At 40.6% G+C, this 16,108-nt stretch overlaps 1 protein-coding gene across 1 annotated transcript; it reads right to left on the reverse strand.

Moving 5' to 3' along the window:
* Nucleotides 1-1,452: 1,452 nt before the first annotated feature.
* On the reverse strand, nt 1,453-3,893 carry LOC131659444 (uncharacterized). The gene is made up of 5 exons (XM_058928633.1): nt 3,886-3,893; nt 2,388-3,213; nt 2,026-2,159; nt 1,664-1,856; nt 1,453-1,461 (listed from the first exon to the last, which is right to left on the reverse strand). The coding sequence occupies exons 1-5, from the start codon at nt 3,891-3,893 to the stop codon at nt 1,453-1,455; spliced, it is 1,170 nt and encodes a 389-aa protein (XP_058784616.1).
* Nucleotides 3,894-16,108: the final 12,215 nt, after the last annotated feature.

The following is a 16,108-nucleotide window of genomic DNA, read 5'->3' on the forward strand; positions in this document are numbered from 1 at the left end:
ATTTCGAAATTGTTATATTTTATTGTGAATTGAATAATTTATTTCTCTCATATTCGATTATATATTAAAAAATATTATTTTTTTATTGACATAAACATATCTTAAGCTTTTTAAAATACCGTATCACATATTCTCGTATTTATGCATCATTATTAGAACTGTCAAATAGATCGGCCCAGCCCGCTTCGACCCAGTGGACCAACATGTTTAAATGGGTTGGCCCAACCCGATTGTTTAATGGGCTATAGAAAATGTGCTCGACTCGTTTTCCAAAGTGTGTAGCACGATTGACCAGCCCGACCCATATTTCAATATTATAATTTTAATTTTATAAAAAAGCATGTAATGGATAAAAGCTATATAACATAAGTAGAGAATCATCATAAACTTAGTTAAGTGATATTTAAAATACTCATCAAATCAACAATATATATATATATACCACAAAAACATTCATGTAAAAGTATAAAGTAACTTAATATTATCACCAATACTTATCAAATTTTCTATTCATCTCACAACCATTTTCTTGATCACATCATCTTAAAAATATATATTCATCCTCTTTAACTTTTCTTTATCACTTGAAAAACACATTTATGCAATTATATCATATTCAGTCTTTTTTCTCTAAAATTTACCAATTTTTTTTAATGGGCCATCCCGAAGCCCGCTTTGCTCGGCCCAGCCTGATCCCTAAAAAATAAAGGCTCGATGGACTGAACCCAAAAGATAGGTTTGTATTTTTTAAGGTACTTTGAGGTGCGGCCCGCGCTAAATTGCTGAGCTTATGGATCGGCCCGATGAGCCAGACTTATTTTGACAGCTTTAATCATTATTACTAATACATTGATATTTAATTTGAATGCATTCAAACAGTTAAAAAAATCTGATTTTTCTTTGGCAAATAATACTTTCACATTGATAAAAATATTATAATCACTCTAAATTTAAATTGATATTTTGTCTTTAGACTGATTTTGTTGAGTACTATTAAAAAATTACATTTATATTTATTAGTAATTTTTCCTAAAGTTAACTTTAATAATATTTTATAAAATACAATTATATATGATGTCTATATAATGCAAACATGTCGTTAGTCTTTCGTCATGCAATACAAAATAAAATTTCATATCTATCAATCTTATATTTTAGGATTTTTATGCATTTCTTTGGTCATGATTTTAGGTAAGAAGAATGTTAGTTTTATCTTTTTTTTATAAACCATTTTGTACATAAATATAAATTATAACATTGAATTGGTTCAGGATTCAATATAAATTTGGAGAGTCCAATAGGAGAACTTTTTACAAAACAATGCTTAGTTGGTTTACCAGGACCTCCACCAGTTTGTTGTGTATCATTCTGCCCTACATTTTTTTGTGTAAGCAAGGATAATATATAAGGGAGAATTAAGGGTTCTCCAACCTTTTTACACAAGAAAACAGACTAACTCGCCTGAAAAAGAAATTACAAACCAATTGATCTACGACAAAAAGCCTACCGGATCTTTACAAAAGTCGTAGAGACTACAATTGGGATGAGTAATTTCTCCACAAAAAAACCACCTCCAAACCAATAATTTAATATTCCACACCATATTGTTAATACTCCATCCCTCGTTCCGGAAACAATAACCGTTCCTAGTAAACCAAATCACCCAAGAGGTTGCAAGCCAAAACACACCCAATTTGCCTTCTTTTATCTTTTTACCACGGAAAAACGAATACCATCCCATAAAATGAGGGAGAAATTCATCCTCCTCCAATAACGAAAAACTCACCCAAAGAGTTATCTCTTTCCACACTTTCTTAATCACCACACAATTGAAAAAAGAATGACCCCTTTCCTCCCTATGAATACCACAAAAAACACATAAAGAATTTTCTAAAGGAAAGATAATACCTCGCACACTTAGGAGATCCTTCAAAGGAAGATAATCCACCAAAAGCCTCCAACCGAACGCTTTAATCTTGAACGGCACCGAAAACATCCATAAAAAAATCCAAAATCACATCACACCTATTAGGAGGTCCCAACGGAACACGGAAAGAAGCATAAATGCCATAACAAGATGAAACCAAGTATCCCCTATCCAAATCTTTAAGCCAAACCACCGCATCCTTTGTTTCCATCAAACCCCCAATTAAAACCAACTGTTCCCGTAACACCAAAAAAGAATCCATTAAAAAAGAATCTTCCAACATAACCAAAGAAATACCTAAATCTCCCCACTTCCAAACTCCATCACACCCCCCCCCCATCCCCGCTACGGAGACCTCCTTTAAAGAGGAAACCAAATAAAGGTTCAGAAACTTCACTTTCAACGGAGAGTCCTCTAACCAAATTCCTTCTCAAAATGGAGTGTTAAAACCATTACCAACCTTAAAACCACAATGAGAGACCATAGGATCCGGCATACCACAATGACCAACTTTTAAAATATCCCTCCACCACGAAGAAGAAGAGTCATTAGAAGCTTTACCTCCACAAAGGACAAGAATGGACAAATCACCATAGCGGGCCTTCAAAATATCATACCACAAAGCTTTATGACCTTGTAAAATCTTCCACCTCCATTTGTTAATAAGAGCCAAATAAAAATCCGCTAAACTTTTAATATTTAATCCACCCTTCAAGTAAGGTAAAGTAACAACATCCCACCCCACCCAATAAACTTTCATCTTTTCCTCCACTCCACCCCATAAGAAATTACTTTGAAGACTAGTGAAATCTTTCACCACTCTTTTCGGTATCAAATAAAAGGACATAGTGAAAATAGTGAGGGAGCTCAAAATAGACTTTAATAGAGTGATCCTGCCACTAAGATTGAGGAATCGATTCTTCCATCCCGACAATCTTTTTTTCATCTTGTTCAACAACGGTTGCCACATAGAATATTTTCTTAGATTACCACCAACGGGTATGCCAAGAAAAGATAAAACACTATCTTCCTTCTTACAAGCAAGAAAGTACGCGGCCGCATCCAAAAAGGAAGGAGAAACATTAACACCAATAAGCTTACTTTTATGAAAATTAATTCCAAGGCCTGAAACAATTTCAAACACCCGCAACACCGTATTTATCGCCCTCACTTGCTTCCAAGAACCCTCACCCACCAATAATGTGTCATCCTCAAATTGGAGAATATCTACATTACAACTCCTTTTGATAGGGAAACTACTAAACTCTCCAATAGTGCATGATTTTCTAACCAAGAAAGAGAAAAGGAGAAAGAGGATCACATTGCCTTAACCCCTCGCTTTACTTCAAATTCCTTCGTAGGACTCCTATTAACCATCAGCGACATTTTACTTTGGAAGATCAAAAGCTCCATCCAATTTCTCCACTTCTCACCAAAACCCATTCGCACCATCATATATCGTAAAAAAATCCCAAGACACCTTGTCATACGCCTTCTCGAAATCCACTTTAATAAGAAGACAAGAAATCCCTTCCTTTCTAGCTTAGTCAACCACCTCATTAGCGACCAAAACTCCATCAAGTAATTGTCTCCCCGGCACAAAAGCACTTTGGCAAGGGGAAATGATGGTGCTCAAGATCCGTTTTAATCTCCCCGCCAAAAGCTTGGAAATAACTTTATACATGCATCCCACCAAACAAATCGGTCTATACTCATCCAAAGATAAAGGGTTTTGAGACTTAGGGACCAAAACTAAAAAGGAATAAGAAATCGCTTTGGAGAGAAATCTCCCATGGAAGAAACAATCAAAGAAACGTAAGAAATCAACTCTAAGAAAGGACCAACATTTCTTGATGAAAAGAAAGGAGAAACCATCCGGACCCGAACTTTTAGACCCCCCACATATTGCCCAGCAGATTGCAATGCTAAAGGATTTACTAAAGGTGGATTTTGTATACCTATCCATGGATTAGATATGTGTTGTTGTAAAAAGTAATAAAGTTTTTCTATCATTGAAATTATAAAAAAATAATAATAAAAAATGTAAAAGATGTATTTAAACTTAAGCGTTCAGTGATTGAATGAAGAAAGATGAAATAAGAAAGATAAAATTGTTCTATGTAATATTTTATTATTTATTGTTCAAAGTAATTCCTTGTGTCGAAGCAGGTTGTTCGAAAGAGATAAGGGAGTGTCGAAAAGATTTGTTTGTGTGGGAATAGTTTGTTAGACACAGATTTGTTTTAGATCTAGATAGATTTAATTTAGATTTAAAATAGATTAGATTTGTCTTAGTTCCAAAATAGGTATTTTGGACTTTTATAGTTTTGGGCTTTTATAATTTTGGGTTTTGGCTTAGGGAGAAAGCTAAATTAAATCTATAAATAGGGAGTAACCCTCATTATTTCGTAATCAAGTCAATTGAATTATACCCTCATTATTTTGTAATCAAGTCAATTGAATTGTATTCACAAAATTTGCAGTTGCAAGTGAATAACAAAGTTTTCCACAGATTGTGGGCAGAGAGTTACTCTGCAAAAACCCTAATCTATTTTCTTCTTTAAATTTCCTTTCTTATTTTCATTGTTATCGTGTGGTGGTAATAATCTTGTTCATCAAGATTGATAGAAATTCATCATAGGTTTTGGTGGATTTCCAACATCTGGTATCAAGAGCTCCGGTTTATCGATCAAGGGAAGAAGACGAAAATCATGATGGTGGTGAATTATGGGAATGGAAATTATCAAGCAAGTCTACCAATTCTGAAAGTAGATAACTATGAGAATTAGTGCAAACAGATGAAAGTTCTATTCAGGTGTCAAGGTCTTTGGGATCTTAAAAAGGATGGAGTATAAGAACTTGAAGAAGACGCCTCAGTAGAAGAAATAGAAGAACACGAAGAATTAGAGAAGAAGAGTTATAAAGCACTCTTTATAGTCCATCAATGTCTGAGTCCAGACAACTTCGAAAAGGTTAGTGACTCTGAATCTGCAAAAGAAGCTTGGGAGATTCTTGAAAAATATTTTGGAGGCGCTGAGAAGGTTAAAGAGGTGAGGTTACAAACTCACAAAAGAACGTATGAATTGCTTCAGATGGAAGATAGCGAAAGCATAACTGATTTCTTCATTATGGTTACGAAACTAGTGAATCAAATCAAGATATATGGAGAAGCATTAACAACAAGAGCTGTTGTTTCAAAAATCTTGAGGTCTTTGGCTCCTAAGTTCGACCACATGGTGGTAGCCATAGAAGAGTCGAAGTATTTGTCGAAATTGACAAAGGAAGAGCTTCAAGGGACGCTTGAATCTCATGAACAACGAATGGATGAAAGAGCAGCAAGCAAGTCTAAGAGTGATCTGGTTTTGCAGGCTCAATCGGCAAACAAAGGCAAAGGAAGTTGGAATGGAAATAAAGGAAGAGGTGGCTATAACAATTCGCCTGGTCGAATCAGCAAGAAGGAAACTGGTCAAATCATAAAAAATCCTCATACCAAAGCAACCAAAGAGGTGGTGCTGCAGGTAGAGGAAGAGGTGGTGGTCGAAAACCTGACAAGAGTCACATTCAGTGTTTCAATTGTCAAAAGTATGGTCACTATTCTACAAAGTTCCCAAAAAAGAATAAGGATCAAGAAAGTGATGCAAAGCTTGCAAAACAACAAGAAGAAGAAAAGATGATGGTGATGGTGATGGTCACAACAAAAGATGAAGATAAATTCAAGGACCAATGGTACTTGGATTCAGGATGCCTATCACACATGTCTGGAAGGAAAGATTGGTTTGTCAATATAAAGCCCTCGATGAAGAACATGGTGAAATTCGCAAATGACAATACCCTAGCAGCTGAATGTATTAGAGACGTTCTAATCATGAGGAAAGATGGTAAGAGGTAAGTAATTTCCAATGTGTTATACATACCAGGCATGAAGAGCAACTTGCTTAGCATTTGGCAATTGGTCGAAAAGAACTACAAAGTGTCGATCGAAGACAAGATGATGAGATTCATTGACGCAGGTGGAAGGTTAATCTTGAAGGCTCCTATGTCACAAAATAGAACCTTTAAGATCAAACTCGAGGTGATGGAGCACAAGTGCCTTTCGACTGCAGCTAGAAGAGATGAATGGATGTGGAACTACCGACTAGGTCATCTCAACTTCAAAGACATCAGAGACTTGAAAAGAAAGAATATGGTTTCAGGACTGCTAGAAATCGATATTCCAAATGAGGTATGTGAGGAATGTGTACAGGCAAAGCAACACAAGAACAACTTCAGCAAGGATGCAGGAAATAAGTCGAAGGCTTTTCTCAAAATCATATACTCTGATGTATGTGGTCCTATCCAGGTGGATTCAAATGGAGGTAACAAATACTTTGTTACATTCATAGATGATTTCACTCGAAAACTATGGACTTACCTGATCAAGAAGAAAAGTGAAGTGATCGAGGTATTTGTCAAGTTTAAATCGATGGTCGAAAGACAAAGTGGTCGAAAGCTCAAAATTTTGAAAACTGATGGTGGTGGAGAATATGTGTCGAAAGACTTCGACATGTTATGTGAGAAAGAAGGGATTACGCATGAGGTGGTGCCACCCTACACTCCACAGCAGAATGGAACTGCAGAAAGAAAGAATTGAACCATCATGAATATGGTGAGAAGTATGTTGAAAGGCAAGAATTTACCTAAAGAGTTTTGGGGTGAAGCTGTATCGACCGCAACATATATTCTGAACAGATGTCCGATGAAGAAGCTAGTAGGAATTACTCCAGAAGAATGTTGGTCTGGTGTGAAGCCTAGCTTGAGTCATCTGAAGATATTTGGATCTATAGCATATAGACATGTGCCAGATCAGTTGAGAAGAAAACTTGATGACGAGTCAAGTCAGATGATCCTAATAGGATATCATTCGACTGGAGGTTACAAGCTATTCAACCCAGTGAATAAGAAAGTAGTGATCAGCAGAGACGTGATCATAGATGAACTTAAAGAATGGGATTGGACTAAAAATATCAAGAAAGACTCAGTGGGAATCTTACTTGAAGAACCAGAAACTCAAGTAGAAAGAGAAGTTCGACAAGAGGAGGTTACAAATCAACAAAGTACAAGCAGACCTTAGAGAATAAGAAACATGCCTGCAAGGTTGCAAGGTTGTGTGATTACATCAGATGATGTGGTAAATGATGAAAGTGAGCTAGTATGTTACGCTTTCTACGCAGATGTCGAACCTGTCAATGCAGCTGAGGCATTGAAGGATTCAAAGTGGGTGAAAGCTATGAATGAGGAATTGGAATCCATCGAAGACAACAATACTTGGTCACTTGTTGAATTGCCTCAAGGCAAGAAGGCAATTGATGTGAAGTGGATATACAAAGTGAAGTGTAATCCCAAAAAAAGAAGTGACTCGACACAAGGCAAGGCTTGTGGCGAAAGGATTTATTCAGAAAGAAGGAATTGACTTTGATGAAGTATTTGCACCTGTTGCCAGGATCGAAACAATCAGGTTGGTTGTTGGTCAAGCAGAAATAAACAGTTGGCACATATGTCAGATGGACGTAAAGTGTGCATTTCTAAATGGACCCTTAGACGAAGAAGTCTATGTTGCACAACTAATTGGTTTTGTAAAACATGGTGAAGAGAGAAAGGTGTATAGGCTGCATAAAGCCCTGTATGGAATGAAGCAAGCTCCAAGAGCTTGGAATAAGAAGATCGACGGGTTCCTAAGGGAGAAGGAATTTGTGAAGTGCTTAACTGAACATAGAGTATATGTAAGAAGAAGCAATAGTGAATTGCTTATACTACGCCTCTATGTCGATGATTTGTTGATAACAGGTAGCTGCAAGAAATAGATCGAAGACTTTAAAGGTGATCTCAGCAAGGAATTCGAAATGTCTGATTTGGGCGACATTTCATATTTCCTTGGCATAGAATTATTCAAGAGTAGTAGAGGCTTAATGATGCACCAGCGAAGATATGCAAGTGAAATTCTCAAGAGATTTGAGATGGAAGAATGCAACTTGACTTCGACACCTGTTGAAACAAGACTGCAACTGTCGAAGAACCCAGATGAAGATGATGTCAACTCAACCCAATACAGAAGACTTATTGGGTCATTGAGATACCTTTGTCATACAAGGCCTGACTTAGCATACAATGTAGGTACGGTAAGTAGATTCATGCAGAAGCCAAAGGTATCACATCTAGCAGCGGCGAAGAGGATATTGAGGTATCTAAAGGGAACGCTCAACTATGGCATTTTATTTCCTGCAGTTGATAAAGGAAAAGAATGAAAAATTAGTGGGATACACTAATTCGAGTTGGTGTAGTGATGTTGAGGATCAAAAATCTACAGCAGACTATGTGTTTATGCTAGGTGGTGCACCAGTTGCTTGGAATTTGAGAAAGGAACCAGTAGTGGCATTATCATCATGCGAAACAGAGTACATAGCTGCTTCTCTTTGTGCATGTCACACAAAATGGATGGTGAACTTGGTCGAAGAGATAACAGGTAAAGATCATGGAGCAATTACCATGAAGATCAACAACATGTCAGCTATCAACCTGGCGAAGAACCCGATAGCGCATGGTCGAAGTAAGCACATTGAAATGAGGTTCCACTATCTTCGAGAGCATGTAGCAAAAAGGAAGATGAATTTGGAACATTGTAGAACTGAGAATCAGATTGCAGACATCATGACAAAAGGAGTGCAGGTCGAAATATTCAGAAGACTAAGAGCTATGATGAATATAGATGGCTTAGACACAATGAATTAGGTGGTGTGTTGAAAGTAATTCCTTGTGTCGAAGCAGGTTGCTCGACAGAGACAAGGGAGTGTCGAAAAGATTTGTTTGTGTGGGAATAGTTTGTTACACACCGATTTGTTTTAGATCTAGATAGATTTAATTTAGATTTAAACTAGATTAGATTAGTTTTAGTTCCAAAATAGGTATTTTGGGCTTTTATAGTTTTGGGCTTTGGCTTAGGGAGAAAGCTAACCTAAATCTATAAATAAGGAGTAACCCTCATTACTTTGTAATCAAGTCAATTGAATTGTATTCACAGAATTTGCAGTTGCAAGTGAATAACAAAGTTTTCCACAATTTGTGGACAGAGAGAAATTCCTTGAAACCCTAATATCTCTTTTCTTCTTTAAATTTCCTTTCTTATTTTCATTGTTATCGTGTGGTGGTAACAATCTTGTTCATCAAGATTGATAGAAATTCATCATAGATTTTGGTGAATTTTCAACATTGATTAATTTGAGAATCAATTCGACCGTCTACTAATAATACTATAAAAAGAATCAAATTAATAGAAAATTTTGTGACGGAAATATTTTTCATTCTAAAATAAAGTATATTGAAACAAATTTATTTATGACACTTTTCGTCACAAATTTTTTGATAAAAGATATTATTTTATTTGGATTGAAATTATTATTTCGTCTCCAACTTGTGACATATTGACATTTTAGACGCAAATTTGAGACAATTTATATTTTTGTCTTATCATTTTTTAGACAAATTTATATTTCATCGCAATATTTAGTAAAAAATGGCAGGAATATTCATAATAGTTTTTGTGGAAATTGAATATATTATATATTTATTAAATTTTACTATCATTTAATATAAAATAAACAAATTCTCATATATATATATATATATATATATATATATATATATATATATATATATATATATATATATATATATATATATATATATATATATATATATATATATATATATATATATATATATATATATATATATTTACAATAAAATTCTAATTATTAATTATAATTGTAAAAATATATATATAAAACAACAACAACAACAACAATTATATTTCACTAAATAGAGTCGATTATGTTTACGTAGGTCCAGTTATGTTGTTTTTTTATCAAAGACTGTTTTTATCCAATTTATTAATTTTGTGATAATTTTTTTAAATCTTTATCTACTTCTAATTCTTTGAATCATCTTCGTCTAATTATTCTCTTCATAAAAGAAATTGATTTTTCTGGAAAAAAATCAAAATTTTCCGAAATAAATTAAATCTTTGCAAAAATAAAAAAATTGATGTTTTTTTAAAAAAAAAAAACTCAAAATAAAAAAAGTCGGTATTTTTTGGAAAAAAATTGATTTATTTTTTTGAGAATAAAAAATCAGAAATTCTTTTTATTAATAACAATTCAAAATCAAATATAACGCTTTGGTTCTTTAACAAATCAAAATTTTTGGTTCAGTTCGGTTCTAAAAAAATTGAAATGATTAAATTCAATTCGAGTGATCTTATATAATGGTCCGGTTAAGTTTTCTTACAAAATTGACCATGAACATCCAACCAACGCAACATCTTTATTTTCGTTACACTTATTTTATTCTTGTATTGATTCTTAATCCATTAATATTTTGTCTAATAAGACATCATAAGTTTTAGCATTGTCCGATTAAAATTTTCCATCAATTTGAGATACTTTTGTATTACATAAATTCCTTGAGACTCTCCATTTTAATTTTATTACTTTTATACAAATAAAAAAAATCTAAAAATGTGTTATTTTTAAACTTATATAGTAGAATCAAATATTTATAATTTCCATTAAAACAAAATTTCATTATTTGCAACTTTAAATTTTTAAAATTTTTTTTTAGAGAATATCTCAATCCATCCCATAATACACTTGGGCACCCGACGCAATTATATTTATGCCCTCTGTTTCCGAAGATACACTTCCAGAAGTGCTTTTTCTAAGAATTGAATTTTTCCGAAAATGCATCTACGGAATTGATCGTACCTGATCAGAAGAATCGTCGTAGGCTGCTCGGACTGGATCTTCTAGGAAGGAGGAGGGGGGGTGTACCTGCAAGGTACTCCAATGCCAAAGTAAGTTGACGAGCAAAGGAGCGCAAGTACTAGCTAAGAGTGAGTAAGAATTGAATACCTGACCCTCTAGTCAAAGAGGGTATATATAGCCCCCAGCGCTGGGCCATGATCTCGCTATTGGGTTGGATTCCCAAGCCCAACTAGGAGACTGCCAGGTTTCCTGAGCGGAAATATCGGAGGTGCGTGTACGCCCTCTGTCCTGGTTAACCGCTCCGAAGTCCAAGGGAAGACGCGGTCTTTTAGGAGCCACGTGGGATCCTAGTTACTCGGAGGATTGGATATGAAAGAGCCCTGCGCGGAGCAGGGTCCTCGGCAAGGATGATGTCCGGGGGAGAATTAACGCCGAGCGCGGTGTTGGTGCCGAGCAAGGCGTGTCGGAAGGCCATGAACTATACATGGGCCTCTGAGGCTTATTGGGCCGAAAGCGGTGTTGGGCCTAGCCTTGGCCCAGTCCAGAACAGGAGCCCCCCAAGTCGGAGTTTTCTGGTTAAGAAACTGTGACTTTGCTTCTACGCTCGGACCCCCATTTCTCGTGGTTGCTCGGTGGATCGGTCCTCGTTACATATACGCGCTCGGAGGAAAATCCAGTGGTGGGCGAAACGTCGCGCGTGGGAACCATGCGCTGACGTGGCATAGGCATTGATGGCCTAGGGTCTAGGAGGCGGCGCCTGTCAGGAGAGGTGACGCTTCGCCTTCCGAGCCTTTTTCCTATAAAAGGGGGCGAATTCTCTCATAAGGGAGTTTTCCTTTCTCTATTTATCTGCTCGGCTTCGATCAAGGGTTCCTCGGAGAATAATTTCCCAGCTCGTTCGTCATATCAAGATCGTTGCTTAGCGAAGGATTCTCCCCGGCCATCTACATCATGTCTGCAAGTAAGTTCGTTTAGCCTGTCGTTGCTTTACTATTTTTCATAGGATTTGTGTTTCGCTTTCGAGGTCTTCGCCATCGTCATCCTCCCCGGGTTATCTAAGCGATGCCCGGGGGTCAGCGTGGGTTGGCAGGCCGGAGTACGTTGGCGTTAAACTGCTTAAGATAAGCTTTCCGGTTGTCGTGTCATCTGTGAGTCCTCGGCTGACGAGCGTTGTTCCTCGATGGGGTTTGGCCGGGGGCTCTGCTGCTCCTGCTCTACCCTTTCGCTTGCCTTGCGGTGGAAGGGTGGATTTGATGGACTATCGAATTCACTTCTCCCTTCTGCGTGCAGGTGAATCAGATTCGAGTGCTACCTCAAGATCCGGCTCGGACACCGACTCGACGACCAGTGACTCCGACAGCTCGACGGCAACTAGTTCCGACGTCGAAATTATTGAGGAAGATGGCACTCCCTCGGCCGAAGGTGCTCACACGGGATCTCCTGGTTCGGATGCCGAGGGAGGGGTTTCCCCTATGCCGTTATTCAGTTATGAACATATCGTTGCGCCCGATTGGATAGCCGAGGAGGCTCTATCCGTTGTTTCTCGGTACACCGCGTCTCTGGATGGGGCGTTTACAGAAATTGAGGTTCTGGGGGAAGGAGATCCGCCCAATTATCAAATAGGTTGCCCGTCTCCGGACGAACGCATATGCTCTCGGTTTGCTGGGGACGGATTTGCGATGTACGATTACGTGTTTAGGGAGCTCGGCTTCCGGTTACCTTTCTCTGATTTTCAGGTTTCAGTTATGGCGTTTCTATCTCTGGCGCCGTCCCAAATTCATCCGAATGCTTTTGCTTTTATGCGGGCATTCGAGATTGTTTGTGATTATTTGGGTATAGGCGCAACGTCTGCGTTGTTCGGAAGATGTTTTCGTGTTCAACGGCAGGCGTCAAACGGGCGGTACAGCTGGGTTTCGTTCAGGAACGCCGAGCGCAAACTCTTCGGAATGTATACTGATTCCGTGAAGGGTTTTAAGGATCGATACTTCGTTATCCGCCCCCTAAGTCCAACGGCCTACTCTTCGGTGTCGGATATGGTGGTCGAGCGGGATGCCGAGGGGGAGATAGTGAGGGATGAACATGGGCAGGAAGTAAGGGAGTTCTGCACGACGTTTCCGTTTTTCTGGTGGAAGGGTCATTTTGCGTCTCCTCCGAAATACTACGCTTGGGAGGACGATGATTTGGATGATCAAGACCGGGAGTCATACTCGGTCCTCTGCAAATACGTAGATAGCTTTACCCTGTCTCGTTGGGTTACGAGGAATGGAGATCCCATACTGAACGAGGACGGGGTGCCGATCACGGAGCAGCGGCCTATTAATACCAAGGCTTTGCTAGCTTGTCGGACTCCCGAGGAGACCTGGGCGTTGTTAGGTTGTGTCCATTCCCCTTGCTTTGTGATCTCTGTCCGGTATTTTGCTAACTCGTTTATTTTTTCTTTGCAGAGGCTATGCCGGAGAAGGAGGATAATATCCTGAAACAGGCATTGGATGCGAGGAAGAATCAGAAGAAGAAGAACCAGGGTACCGGAGCTGGAGAGAACTCAGGCTCGGCAGGCTCTCCTCACAAGATTCATGTCGACGAGAGGCAACCCAAGAGATCTCGTCCTTCCGAGGGGGGACGTCCAGATCAGTCGAACCTAGGTCCCGGGCGCGCCTTCGTGTTGCCTTCTTGCTACAAGGATGGAGGCTATTTCGAGAAGTTCCCCTTGGCTACCTCACCGGATGAAGCTCGTCGGATCAGTGATATGGACCCCCCGTCCCTTCAGAAACAGTTGGCGTGCGACAGTGCCGCCGTGGTGAGGGTCTTGGAGATGGCCCAAGTGTTGGCCAGTGGAGGTTCGGGCTCGACCGAGGCCCTGAAGGAGGCCGAGGCGGCCAAGAAGGTGGCCGAGGACAAGGTGAAGGCCATGGAGGTCGAGCGCAAGGAGTTGAGGAAGAAGGTCGACGCGGCCCTGAAGCAGAAAGACGCGGAGGTCGCGGCTGAGAAGAAGAAGCTGGCTGACCTTCGACTTGAATGGGCTCCCTCGGCTGACGAGTCGCCGGATGTGGCAGCTCTGAAGTCTAGGGCTGAGTTTGCGGAGAAGATAGAAAGCCTGAAGATAAGCCTGGCCGACATGGCTGACGTCGGTTTCGAGCGTGCTCTTAACCAGCTGAGGCTTCTGAACCCTGGTTTGAAGGAGGATAATGTCGGGCTCTCTTCGAGGATCGTGGATGGCGTGTTGGTGCCTGAGTCCCCGGGGAGCGAAGAGTAGAAAGTGTAGTTCCGGGCCTGCGTGTCCGTTTTTCTCGGCCTGCGTGCCATTCTTTTTGTTGGGCTATGCCCGGATAATTTTTGGGGCCTGCGTGCCCGGCAATGATTGTAACTTTTGACATCGCCGGCCAAGTTGGTCGGCAATTTTAATGTCTTACAATTCTGCTTGCTTATATCTGTTTGTTTTCACTTTTGGCGTTATCATTGTATGCTTGTTCTTTTTGATAACTTTCCTGCCGTGCTTGTATGACGAGGTATTTCCTCTATACTTAAAGTATTTTGCGATTGTTCTAGGTAACTGATGACTTATGCTCGGACATGCCGGAGAGTCACCAGTATACTTGTGATATTATTGGTTTTGTGGGCTATGCTCGACCTAGATTGATTGCCCGGGCGTGTTGAGTACGGGCCGGGTGCGCAGAGCAGGTATGCGCTTTTAGCGAGCGCGAGACCGCGGTTGCGGCCAAGCGTTCGCGGCGTGAACGGTCCCATCGCGAGCTGGGATTCTGCCGTGCAGGTACTTCCACGGGGGGTCTAGGTGTAGAATCCGCCGAGGGGTCGGTCCATCTATCCGACGAGAGGAATCGATCGTTGCTGTCGTGGAATACTCACGTCCGTACCGACGACGTGGATCCGTGCCCGTCCGTTACCTGAGTTTGGGTTAGAGGCCGGGCGTTTTAGCTTATGTTTAACTGTAATAACGTCTGAGTTTTCCAGCATTCCAGGGTCGAGCAAGTTTTTCACCGAGAAGATTCTCGAGGTAGTAGGCGCCGTTCTCGGTTTTGTCATAAACTCGGTACGGGCCTTCCCAGTTTGGGGCTAGCTTGCCTTCGCGCGAGTCTTTCATGTTTCTGCGAAGTACTAGGGCGCCGATTTCAAATTCGCGCTTTATAACTTTGGCGTTATGGCGAAGAGCTATTTGCTGTTTTAGTTTAGCTTCTCGGAGGGCTGACCCTGCTCGGATCTCTTCTACCATATCAAGTTCTTCCCTCATGGCCTCGTCGTTAAGTTCTTCCTCGAGGGGGAATTCGGTGCGCCGAGAAGGCTCTCGGATTTCTACGGGAATTACGGCTTCGGTGCCGTAGGTTAGTCGGAAAGGAGTCTCGCCTGTGCTCGAATGGGGTGTCGTCCTATACGCCCAGAGTACACTATGTAGTTCCTCGACCCAGGCTTTTTTGGCTTCGCCAAGTCTTCTCTTTAATCCTCGGAGGATGACTCGGTTGGCTGCCTCGGCCTGCCCGTTCGTCTGAGGGTGCTCGACTGAGGTGAAGTGTTGCTTCGTGCCAAGCTTGGCCACAAACTCTTGGAATCTTTTGTCAGTGAACTGGGTGCCATTGTCGGTGATTATGGCCTGAGGGACCCCGAACCGGGCAAGTATGTTTCGTTTGTAGAAACGGAGCACGTTTTGAGATGTGATCTTGGCAAGCGCTTCGGCTTCTATCCATTTCGTGAAGTAATCGACGGCGACCACGAGATATTTATTTTGGTACGAGCCGACCGGGAACGGTCCGAGGAGGTCCATTCCCCAGGTGGAAAAAGGCCAAGGGGAGGAGAGGGATTTAAGCTCGTTGGGGGGAGCTAGGTGCATGTCGGCATGCCGCTGACATCTGTCGCATTTCTGAACATGCTGCTTGGCGTCCTGCTGCATAGTCGGCCAATAATAGCCGGCTCTGAGGGCTTTCCTCGCCAGAGATCGGCCGCCGAGATGCTGGCCGTTAATCCCTTCGTGAAGCTCTTGCAGTACTTCCGTTGCCTGTGAGTCGTCGATGCATTTCAGAAGGGGAATGGAGAAGCCGCGCCGATAGAGTTTATTTTCGATGACTGTGTACGAGCAGGCTCTCCTTTTAATGGCTGAAGCTTCCTTTGGATCATCGGGGAGCTCGTCGTTCATGAGGTAATTGTATACCGGAGTCATCCAGCAATGGTCGTCTCCGATGGCAAACACTTGTATGGCCTGCGCGTTTTTGCCTACGCTCGGGTCGGACAAGATTTCTTGTATCACCGATTTGTTACCTCCCTTCTTTCTCGTGCTTGCGAGCTTGGATAAGAGGTCAGCCCTCGAGTTGTGTTCCCGAGGGATGTGCGCGACGTCTGCCTTTGCGAATCCTTTCATCTTTTCTTTGACGAGCGATAG

This window comes from Vicia villosa, linkage group LG3 (genome assembly GCF_029867415.1).
Source record: "Vicia villosa cultivar HV-30 ecotype Madison, WI linkage group LG3, Vvil1.0, whole genome shotgun sequence".
Classification (NCBI taxonomy): domain Eukaryota; kingdom Viridiplantae; phylum Streptophyta; class Magnoliopsida; order Fabales; family Fabaceae; genus Vicia; species Vicia villosa.

Excerpts from the sequence above, each read along its gene's own strand:
- LOC131659444 (XM_058928633.1), bottom strand. Across the intron at positions 2,160-2,387 it reads TCTCTCATTGTGGTTTTAAG|TTGGTTTTAATTGGGGGTTT; the intron begins GTTGGTAATGGT and ends TTACGGGAACAG. Across the intron at positions 1,857-2,025 it reads CCGTTGGGACCTCCTAATAG|GGAGGAAAGGGGTCATTCTT; the intron begins GTGTGATGTGAT and ends TGGTATTCATAG.